The following is a 10,123-nucleotide window of genomic DNA, read 5'->3' as shown; positions in this document are numbered from 1 at the left end:
CTGCCCCCGCGCCCGGCGGGCCGCACGCCGTCCCCGCCGCCACCGCCTCTCAGCCCCGCTTTGTGTGTCCCCCCCCGCTGCACAGGGAGCTGCGGGCACCGCGCGGGCCCCCGCGCCAACGCCACGGCGCCCCGAGGACGCATCATGGGCGGCGGCGCGGCGCCGCACGGGGCCTGGCCCTGGCTCGTGTCCGTGCGGCTGCATGGGGAGCTCATGTGCGGAGGGGTGCTGGTGGGACCCGCCTGGGTGCTCACGGCCGCCCACTGCTTCGCTGGGTACGGTGCGGGCACAGCAACGGGGCGGGCTGGCCACCGTCCCCGCTCATGGTCCCACTCACGTCCCTGCTGTCCCCGGCAGGCAGCAGAACGAGCTGGCGTGGACCGTCGTGGTGGGCGACCACGAGCTGAGCAAGAGCGACGCGGGCGAGCGGGCCGTGCCCGTGCGGCGCATCCTTCCTCACCCCAAGGTGGTTGGAGGGGGGCAGCCCCAGGCCTCCGCTTGGTGCTCTCTGCTCCCCGGCCCACACCCCGCTTCSTCCTTCCAGTTCAACCCCAAGACGTTTCACGGCGACCTGGCCCTGCTGGAGCTGGCGGCGCCCCTGGCACCGTCACCCACCGTGAGCCCYGTGTGCCTGCCCAGCGGCCCCGCGGAGCCCAGCCCGGGCACCGCCTGCTACATCGCTGGCTGGGGCTCYCTCTATGAAGGTGGGTGCCCACGCTGGGTCCTTGGGGCACCCCCCTTGTTTGGGCACCCTTGGTTGCTGCCCGCTGCCTGGCACGAGGCAGCCGGGAGCTGCTGGCCAAGGGGGAGGCCGAGGAGCAGGGCACGCCGTGCTAGGAGCCTCCCCCCGCAGAGGGGCCGGCGGCCGAGGTGGTGATGGAGGCGCAGGTGCCGCTGCTCAGCCAGGAGACGTGCCGCGGCGCCCTGGGCAAGGAGCTGCTCACCAGCGCCATGTTCTGCGCCGGATACTTATCCGGCGGCATCGACTCCTGCCAGGTAACGCAGGGCGCTGGGGCGCGGGCACCGGCAGCAGGGCTGGAGCTGCCGGGGGCTGACACGAAGACATCCCTCCCACAGGGCGACTCGGGGGGCCCGCTGGCCTGCCAGGACCCCTCCTCACACCGCTTCGTCCTCTACGGCATCACTTCGTGGGGCGACGGGTGCGGTGAGCGGGGCAAGCCGGGCGTCTACACCCGCGTCGCTGCCTTCACCAGCTGGCTCAGCCTCCAGATGGACGGTGAGGGCCTGCCGGTGCCCGGGAGCACAGGATTGCTGCGGGAAGGGCGTCGCGGGGACGCTCAAGGGACGCAGCCCCTCACGCCAGCCCCGGTGCCCCCGCAGCCCCGTACACCAGTCGGGAGCCCAGCTGCTTCGAGCTGCTGGCGCTGTCCCAGCTGCGCCCGGAGCAGCAGCCGGCCGAGCGCTCCCGCCTCTGCGCCTTCTACACCAGCGGCTGCCCAGCGCCCCTGGGCCGCGCCGCGTGTGCCAGCCGCGCCGAGGAGATGTGCCGAGCCCGGAGGCGGCGGTGYGGTGAGTGCCAGGTCCAGCGGTACCCGGAGCCAGGGCCAGAGACTGCTCCCAGCGGCGCGGCGCATGGGGACGCTGCTCACCCGCTGCGCCCGCAGAGCTGCACGCCTATGCCCAGACCTTGGTGGATCTCCTSCGCCAAGCTGGGGACTTCTTCCGAAACCAGCTCGACTTCTCCTTCCTCACCCGCACCCTGCCCCAGCTYGTGGGCAGGATCTACAGGCACCTCTTCCCTGCCCGTGTCCGCAGGGATGCCCCAGGTACCCTCCTGGGTCGTGCTCCTCCAGACCCGTTTTCTGTCCCAGCACTGCCCCCAGGCTCTCCTACCCCTGTGCTGCCCCACTCCTCATCCCCACAGGTCTGTCCATGGCAGGGAGCCAGCCCAGCCCCACAGCAGAGAGTCACCTGGGACATCGTACCCTCCCCACCAGGTAAGCRGGAATTAGAGGGCACAGGAGGCTGAAAGCTTTGAGGAGATGTCCCAAGGTGGGTGAGATACCTGTGGGCATCACCATGGGGCTGTCCAAAGCATTGATGTCCCCCTAACCTGGGCACATGTGGATGGCGGTGAACACACCCTCCTCCTGTGCACCTAGGGCTGCTGGGGTTCCTGATGTGGGTGGCACTGCCCAGGGAATGGGCACCCACATGAAGTGGATCCGTTGTGCTTGCAGGCAGGTTGTCAGGCAGTCACCCCCTTTCGCTGGGCTCTTTGGGACTGTAGGACCTCAGCTGCAGGACTGGGTGGAGGCACTGAGGGCCATGGCAGGGAGCAGCTCCTCAGCACCCAGCCCAGATGGGGAGAAGCTGCCCGGAGAGACATGGCTCTTTCTGCAGGTATTTGGAGAGGGATGAGCTGGGGAACCTCCTGCTCCTTTGGTGACCATTCCATCAGCGACCAAACCCCTACAGATCCACCCTCTCCCTCCCACTGTCCCTTGGCCCTGATGTTCCTTGGGCAGCCATGGAGGGTGGCACCCTTGGGCACTCAGTTTCCACCACCATGGAGGGAGTGTCTTGCCTTCCTCAGCTGAAACCAGTGCTCCCAGTCCAACTACTACAGAGCAAGATTTGGCTCCAACCCCACTCATGGGTCCTAAACCCATAATCACCAGCCCAAACCCACAGACATGGGTCTGACTCCAGAGCTTTGACTCTGAACCAAAGTGGTCTTAAGGCCACTGAGAACCTGTCAGACGCCAGTCCTACCATGCCCTGCGCTCTGCTCCCGCGTGCCCAAGGGCAGTGCTATCTGTGCCCCATAGCCCACTTTGTCCCTCCATCCCTTTCAGCAGGGTGAGGAGGCAGTGGAGGAGCTGGTGGGCCAAGGCAGAGCCTTCCTCACCCAGCTGCGGGCAGAGCTGGGCCTGGCCACCCGCCTYGAAGCCACGGAGCTGCAACAAGCACCCGGAGACCCGTCAGGGAGCCCTGTGCTGAAGCGTGAGCGCCGGGAAGCAGGTAGGTTGGAGGCGATGAGGCACCGGGTTGGCACTCGCTGTCCGTCCCAGCTGGGATTTTCACACCTCTCTCTACGGCAGGGCTCACAGCAGGCGGGCACCTGCAGGAGAAACATGATCTGGTGCCCACATTGCCCGAGGGGAAGGAAGAGGAGACCGTTGAGAGCCGAGGTAGGCGCCCTGAACGCTGCAGGAACAGGTGCCAACATGCCCAGAAGCACCCATGCCAAGTCACCATGCCAAGTCACCCAGTCATGGGATTGGTGGCAGGCCCAGACGCAGATTTGCTCCCCRGCTCATGACAGATCTCCCACATCCCTGGAGGTCGTCTGCCCTTTCCCGTTGGCTTACCGACATGGCCAGGAAAGGGCCCAGGTGCTCCTGGTCGCAGCGGGATGTCCCAGCGCAGTCCGTTGGCTTCTGTCATCACTCTGTAGTCCCTGACATCTCCATTCCCCGGTTCCAGGCTGTGCCGGTCTCAACGAGTCGGCAGTGCGGGTCAGCGCGGTGCAGGASCTGTACGCCTGGGTGCTGCGGGTGCCCGAGGCTGACCTGGCCATGACTTTCCAGGAGGTAAGTGCCCAGGTCCAGCCTGGCTCTCCTGCTGCCCATCTGGCTGCAAAGTCTKGGGGCTCAGACACTGGTTTGAGCTCCCGTGGGGAGCCAAGTGGTGCCCACCCTGCAGGGTGACAATTGCCCCATGCCCCCTTCCCCAGCAGCCTCCCAAGACTTCCTGGTGTTCTCCTCTCTCCACAGATCCTGGTGGACTTAGGCTCCAAAAACGCCAAGGGGCTGTACCGGGCTCAGGTGCGGGCCATGGTGGGGGGTCGCTCCACGGCTTTTGCTGGCCTCGTGGGCCTGGAGAGCGACTCGCTGGCCCGTAGCATGCCTGGCCTGGTGGCCTTGGCGCTCGAGGCCTTGAAAACCTAACGGTGATGGGGCACTGTGCCGGCAAGGGCACACGTGGGGACTGAGACAGGGGGTCTATCATGTCCCAGTGCCCCCAGGCTCGGGCACTTTCACGGTCTTGTCCCATTCCGTGCCTCAGTTTCCTTCTCGCTGCTGGCACCRCCTGATCCCCCCCAGGGCAAAGGAGCATCTTGGCCAGGATCGCAGCCCTCCCTCGCCCCAGGGCTGCCGCCTCGGCCAAACCCCATCCCCCAGCGCCATCCGGACTGTTATTTATTTGTACAGAAAAGGGTTTATTTTTCAATAAAGAAGGGCTCTATTTTCTAATAGCTCACGAGTGCAAGGGGGTGCTGTGCCACGCGGAGCCCGCGAGGCCGGCCCCGGGGGGGCCCTGCGCGTGATGCAGCACCCTGACGCGGCTCCCATCACCCCACGGCCCCCGGCAACACTCACCCCCGCGGCATCTGTTCCCACCCCGGGCGTTGATGCTGAGCTCCATTCCCCTGGCTGAGGGGGATCAGGAAACCTTTCCTGCCTGCCAGGCACCCAGGAATGCCTCCCATGGCTAACACCTTCTCGGGCCCTGGGCCCAAGGCAGGATCCTGGCGGGCTCTGCCACATGGCATGGCGATGCCACGGTGGGTACAGGGGGACACATGCGGTGGCTATGGACTAAGCTATGCTTTGGAGCTGCAGGGAGAGAAGTGTCCCCTGCCCACCCTGCCCCCAGGCTCTCCCTCTATTAATACCTCTCTTTCTGCAAGGGACCCAGCCACCCAGTACCACCAGTGAGAGGTGCCAACCCCTGCCCTCAAATACCTTTGGGTGTCAGCACACTTGCCTGCTTGCTTTGAGAGAGTCTGGGCCCCTTCATCGCCCCCCGCATCCACTSCCCACTTCAAGCAGCATCCCTGGAGCTGCCGAGCCGCGGGAAGGCTYCTCACTCCATCAGGCGTTCGGCAGTGCAAGTCCTGGAACAGATATGGGAGCCGTCTCCGGGTGCYGGGCAAGGGGCGACAGGGTGACCACCACTATGTGCCAGGGGACACCAGCTGCGCCTGCCCATCTCCCCTCCTCCAGGCAGCGGGGTGCCGGAAGAGGGGGGGCCGGGGCTGTTATCCGGTCTCGTCCCYCTTCCCCCTCGGCACCTGGCACCATCCGTCTCCCCTGTCCTGCCTGCAGCCGGACATCCGTCCCCCGACGGCGGGCGGTGAGGTGGCAGGGAGCCCGGTGCAGCGCGGGGCGGGAGAGCCCAGCGGGCGCCGCATGGARGACCTCCCAGCGCGGCTGGTCCTGCTCGGGGCACTGGTGCTGGCGGGTGAGCGTATGGCTGGGGGTGAGCCCTGTGGCTGGGGGTCCTGAGCCCCCTGGATGGGGGTGAGGGCCAGGAGCGAAGCTGGTAGGATGCCGCTGGGCACAAGTGCCCCCGGGTGCTGCTGGCACCCAGCAGATTTGCATGGCTGAGTATTGCCCGCGCTGCCAGAGCTGTGTCCGTGCCCGAGCTCCGTGCGTGCRTGTGTGTGTACACTGTGCCACTGGATCCCTTTGTACCTGTGTCTGTCCTTGTGCATGTGCATCCACGTGCACAGTGTCCCCGCGCTGTGTTCCTGTGTGTCCTGTGCATGCAGAGTAAATATCTGTGTGTCCGTGTGTTCCTGCATGTCCGTGCCCATGTCTGTGTCCCTGGCCAGGTGTGCCCATGTGCCCCATGCCTGCGCGTGTTCCTGCATGTCCACCTCCATATCCCGGTGTGCCATATGCATAGCAGCACCCTGGTCTGTTCCTGTCCCCACATCGTTAAGCCACCCTGCCATCATCTCATGTCCCCATGGGGCAGCACTGGKTAGACAGGGCCAGGCCTGACCCTGCCCCCCCAGGTGGGCTCTGCGTGAACCAGGAGGAGCGGCTCATCCACCACCTTTTTGAGGAGAAGGGCTACAACAAGGAGCTGCGCCCTGTCGTCTCCAGTGATGAGACKGTGGATGTCTACCTGGCCCTCACCCTCTCCAACCTGGTCTCGCTGGTGAGCCCCCACAGGCATCGCCTACCGTTAGCCTCACCTTATCCCATGGGGTGGGTTTGCGGGTAGCTCCTGGGGTCGCTCTCTTGGATGCCGTGGCTGGCAGYGGTGCCTGAGCTGAGCAGAGGCTGAGCTATACGGCCCTGCCTTCCCACTGTGCTGTGCTGTTGTTGCAGAAAGAGGCGGACGAGACGCTCACCACTAACCTGTGGATTGAACATGTGAGTGAGAGAAAGGGGGGTCCAGCACTGCTGGATTCCTGCCTGCTTCCTTCCTCCACAGCCCCCTGCCCTAGGCAGTGGCCTTGCAGCGTGCCACTGTGCCCCGGGGCRTGGGGACAGGGCGGCCCATGTGCCGAGGGGTGACCAAGGATCCTCCCTCCCAGGGCTGGATTGACTACCGCCTGCAGTGGAACGAGTCAGARTTTGGGGACATCACGGTGCTCCGCCTGCCCCCAGACATGCTGTGGCTGCCCGAGATCGTCCTGGAGAACAAGTGAGACATGTCTCAACTTCCCCTCCTGCACCCCAACCTGGGCTGGTCGAGGCTTCCACCTTCAATGGGGTGTCCGGGGTCATTGGCCAGAGCAGCTGAGCCATCCCCAGTGCCAAGGGGACCACCTCGTGCTGCCCACTGGCCCCGGTCCCCACCTCACCCTCTTTCCGCGCAGCAATGACGGCCTCTTCCAGATCGCCTACTACTGCAACGTGCTCGTCTACAACACGGGCGACGTCTACTGGCTGCCGCCCGCCATCTTCCGCAGCACCTGCCTCATCAACGTCGACTTCTTCCCCTTCGACTGGCAGAACTGCACCCTCAAATTCAGGTGCTGCGGGGCTGGCAGGCCAGGGTAGCACGGACAGGAGGACAGGGCAGTCATGGAGGGCTCTGTGGAGCAACTAGGGGGGCTTTTGTGCTGGAGGCTTGGGCGGGTGGGCAGCCAGGACATGGCAGTGGGCACACAAAGTCACTGCCTGTCCTCCTGGCCAGCTCGCTGGCGTACAACGCTGAGGAGATCACCATGCACTTGAAGGAGGAGGCTGACATGGAGACGGGCAAGAATTACCGAGTGGAATGGATCATCATCGACCCTGAAGGCTTCACAGGTAATGGGCACCTCCTTCCATGCCCTGTGGGAGCCACACACCCTGTACAGAATTCAGGGGTGATCTGCCACTCTATAGGGAACACAGGAGCTCCTTATAGGGCCCAGAAGCAGCCCACCRTCAGGACACTCTGTAAAGGGCTCAAGGACATCCTGGTATGCAGGGCTTTGGCACTCAGGCCTAGCTATCTCTACTTGGGCTGGTGAGAATGGGTTCACCTCTAAAGAATGGTAAAACCCCAGGTAGGCTGGGCTTGTGGAGGACAGGCATGGTTGGTTTCCCTCATGCCACATTCTATCCTGTGCGTCCTGACAGAAAATGGGGAATGGGAAATCATCCATCGTCCAGCCCGCAAGAACATCCACCCTGAATACCCCCGTGATAGCAGCGAGCACCAGGACATCACCTTCTACCTCATCATCAAGCGCAAGCCACTCTTCTACATCATCAATATCGTCACACCATGTATCCTCATCTCCTTCATGGCCATCCTCGTCTTCTACCTGCCTGCCGACAGTGAGCAAGTCCAGCGGCACCTGTGCTGGGCATGGGGATGCCTGTAGGGCATCCCACATCCCATACCTGCACTGGGCCCTGGAATATGGGGTCACCTCAAAATCCACATGACACTTTAGGGCAGAGGGGCACCCCAGCAACCAGGACAAGGCACTCTGGCACAGTCACATCCCAGGGGGACTCTGGCACCAAGACACCCCAAACAAGGGAACAGGAACCCATCATCTTGGCCAGGAGACTCTGCCAARGGGCACCATGCGCAGGGCACAGGACACGCCATGTGAGGCACCCCTAAAMCAGAACACCTTGCACAAGCCACTCTATCCCAGAATGGGATACTTGGGGGGAGATCTTGGCAATGGGGACACTCGGAGGGTAATCCCATCACTGGAGACACTGGGAAGGATCCTGGCACGGGGGGCAGTAAGAGTCATCATGACATTAGGGACATCTGGAGGGGACCAGAGCCTCCTGAGGACCAGGGTTGACCTGAGCTCACCTGCCCTCCAGGTGGGGAGAAGATGACGCTGGTGATCTCCGTGTTCCTGGCCCAGTCTGTCTTCCTTCTGCTCATCTCTCAGCGCCTGCCCCCCACCTCTCACGCCATCCCCCTCATCGGCAAGTGAGTCTTGGCCACCACCCGGCATCTTGGGGACCAGGGGGTGGCACAGGGTGACTCTACCTGTGCTTGGCCCCAGCGGTGATGCCAGCCCTGCAGGGRGTAGAACAGGGTTGAGGGGTCTGTATGCCCCCCCACCCCCAGGTATCTGCTCTTCATCATGATCCTGGTGACGGCTGTGGTGGTGATCTGCGTTGTGATCCTCAACTTCCATTTCCGCACTCCCAGCACCCATGTCATGTCCGACTGGGTCAAAGAGGTGAGTGGGGTGMCAGGGGAAGACCAGCCATGGCTCACCAGGCTTGGCAAGTGCAGCAGAGCCCCACGGAGGGTGTAGGGCAGCACTGCCCAGGCACAGCGTCCAAGTGACCCATCCTCATCACTCCAAAGGGCTCATTGTCTTCTGCTGCTCATTTGGCTGGGGCTGGAGAGAGAGAACAAGGAGCCCATCCAGGGTGGGCACTGGGGGACTGACATCTTGTCCCATGCCCCAGGTCTTCCTGGAGACCCTGCCCCGCGTGCTGCGCATGTCACAGCCAGCCGAGAGCTCAGCGGGCGCCCCGCGCATCCGGCGCTGCAGCTCGGCTGGCTACATCGCCAAGGCGGAGGAGTACTTCAGCGTCAAGTCCCGCAGCGAGCTCATGTTCGAGAAGCAGTCGGAGCGGCACGGGTTGGCCAGCCGCATCACCCCTGCCTGTGAGGACAGGGGGACATGGGAGGGTGGCAGAGCCAGGGTGCCCAGCGGGGACACTTGTCCTTTGGGGCCACCTTTTGGGTGTCCATCTCATGGCTCCTGTGCCCCCAGGCATGGCACCGCCTCGCACAGACACTGGCCACGACCAGGTTTACGAGCAGCTGAAGTCGGCCGTTGATGCGGCCAACTACATCGTGCAGCACATGCGGGAGAAGAACAGCTACAATGAGGTGAGCGCCACAGGCATGGCCGGGGTGGACGATGCCCAGGGCATCACTCTCCTCGCTTATGGCCAGTCCCTCTGCCTGCTATGCCACCCACTGCCCATCTCCCGTAGGAGATAGACAACTGGTACCGTGTGGCCCGCACCATGGACCGGCTCTGCCTCTTCCTCATCACACCTGTGCTGGTGGTGGGCACCCTCTGGATCTTCCTCATGGGCATCTACAACCACCCGCCACCGCTGCCCTTCGCCGGAGACCCCTACGACTACAGCGAGCAGAACAAGCGCTACATCTAGGGTGTCAGCAAGGTGGGTGGGGGACCCAAGTGTTTCCCACTCAGACGCATTGGCTGGTGCTGCCAGCTGGGAGAATAAAGCCAAGTTTTTCTTGCCATGGATTGCTAAGTTGATGGCTCCTCTCTGCCCCTGGGCATGGGACAYTCCTAAGCACATCACACACGTTGGGAAGGGCAATGCCAGGCACGAAGGGTGCTCAGGGAAGGGGATGGGCTCCCCATCTAACACCTGCTACCCCAGCCACGCAGCTGGTTGTCAGAGAAGTGCCATCAGTGCCCATTTTCCATCCCCCTGCCCGTTAGGGAATCCAGAACTGCCCTGTCTCCCGCTGTGCCCAGAGGCACCAATACCTCCCTCCCAGCGTTCCCCATCCCATGGCACAGGGATGGAGGGGACCGAAGTGTTTCCCTCCCCACTTCAGGGCTCCAGTTTCAAGGGGCACAGCTGACATCCTCCCTCCAGCAGCGGCCTGGACAGCTGTCATCTCCCCTCCGCAGAACCAGGAATCCACCCACCATAGCACCCAGGGGATTCTAACTCCGGTCTCGGAGGAGGTGCTCAGGGGGGCACTGCCCCCTCACCCGCTGGTGCTCCCTTCATGGACATCACTCTCCTGCTTGGGAACCACACAGCCAGGTCTGGGCAGCACAGGGCACTGCAGGGGGTGCTGGCAGTGCCAGCCCCTTTTCCGTGACCCATGCGTACAGAGCTTTCCGCTGCTCCCCCGTCCCGCCCCGGCCGCATCATTCCAGGGA

The 10,123-nt window shown here is 63.8% G+C and overlaps 2 protein-coding genes across 2 annotated transcripts in view; both read left to right on the top strand.

The window, feature by feature from the left end:
* Positions 1 to 3,914, top strand: part of PRSS56 (serine protease 56) — a 6,482-nt gene extending 2,568 nt beyond the window's left edge. Inside the window, exons 5-17 of the mRNA XM_026045245.1 lie at positions 86 to 275; positions 358 to 466; positions 545 to 704; positions 854 to 996; positions 1,078 to 1,237; positions 1,342 to 1,530; positions 1,626 to 1,787; positions 1,886 to 1,958; positions 2,202 to 2,364; positions 2,820 to 2,967; positions 3,078 to 3,155; positions 3,451 to 3,557; positions 3,741 to 3,914. Coding sequence (XP_025901030.1) covers positions 86 to 275; positions 358 to 466; positions 545 to 704; positions 854 to 996; positions 1,078 to 1,237; positions 1,342 to 1,530; positions 1,626 to 1,787; positions 1,886 to 1,958; positions 2,202 to 2,364; positions 2,820 to 2,967; positions 3,078 to 3,155; positions 3,451 to 3,557; positions 3,741 to 3,914 — 1,856 coding nt within the window. The remainder of the gene's footprint in view (positions 1 to 85; positions 276 to 357; positions 467 to 544; positions 705 to 853; positions 997 to 1,077; positions 1,238 to 1,341; positions 1,531 to 1,625; positions 1,788 to 1,885; positions 1,959 to 2,201; positions 2,365 to 2,819; positions 2,968 to 3,077; positions 3,156 to 3,450; positions 3,558 to 3,740) is intronic.
* A 1,245-nt stretch (positions 3,915 to 5,159) lies between these two features.
* CHRND (cholinergic receptor nicotinic delta subunit) lies at positions 5,160 to 9,368 on the top strand. The gene is made up of 12 exons (XM_026045312.1): positions 5,160 to 5,211; positions 5,771 to 5,916; positions 6,090 to 6,134; positions 6,299 to 6,408; positions 6,584 to 6,739; positions 6,904 to 7,019; positions 7,335 to 7,535; positions 8,046 to 8,157; positions 8,299 to 8,413; positions 8,649 to 8,850; positions 8,960 to 9,078; positions 9,186 to 9,368. The coding sequence occupies exons 1-12, from the start codon at positions 5,160 to 5,162 to the stop codon at positions 9,366 to 9,368; spliced, it is 1,557 nt and encodes a 518-aa protein (XP_025901097.1).
* The last annotated feature ends 755 nt before the right edge of the window (positions 9,369 to 10,123 follow it).

The sequence above is a fragment of the Nothoprocta perdicaria genome, unplaced genomic scaffold, assembly GCF_003342845.1.
Source record: "Nothoprocta perdicaria isolate Ctin4 unplaced genomic scaffold, notPer1 scaffold_4, whole genome shotgun sequence".
In the NCBI taxonomy this organism is placed as follows: Eukaryota; Metazoa; Chordata; class Aves; order Tinamiformes; family Tinamidae; genus Nothoprocta; species Nothoprocta perdicaria.
Note: the sequence above shows the minus strand (reverse complement) of the source record. Positions and strands in the feature narration are given on the sequence as shown.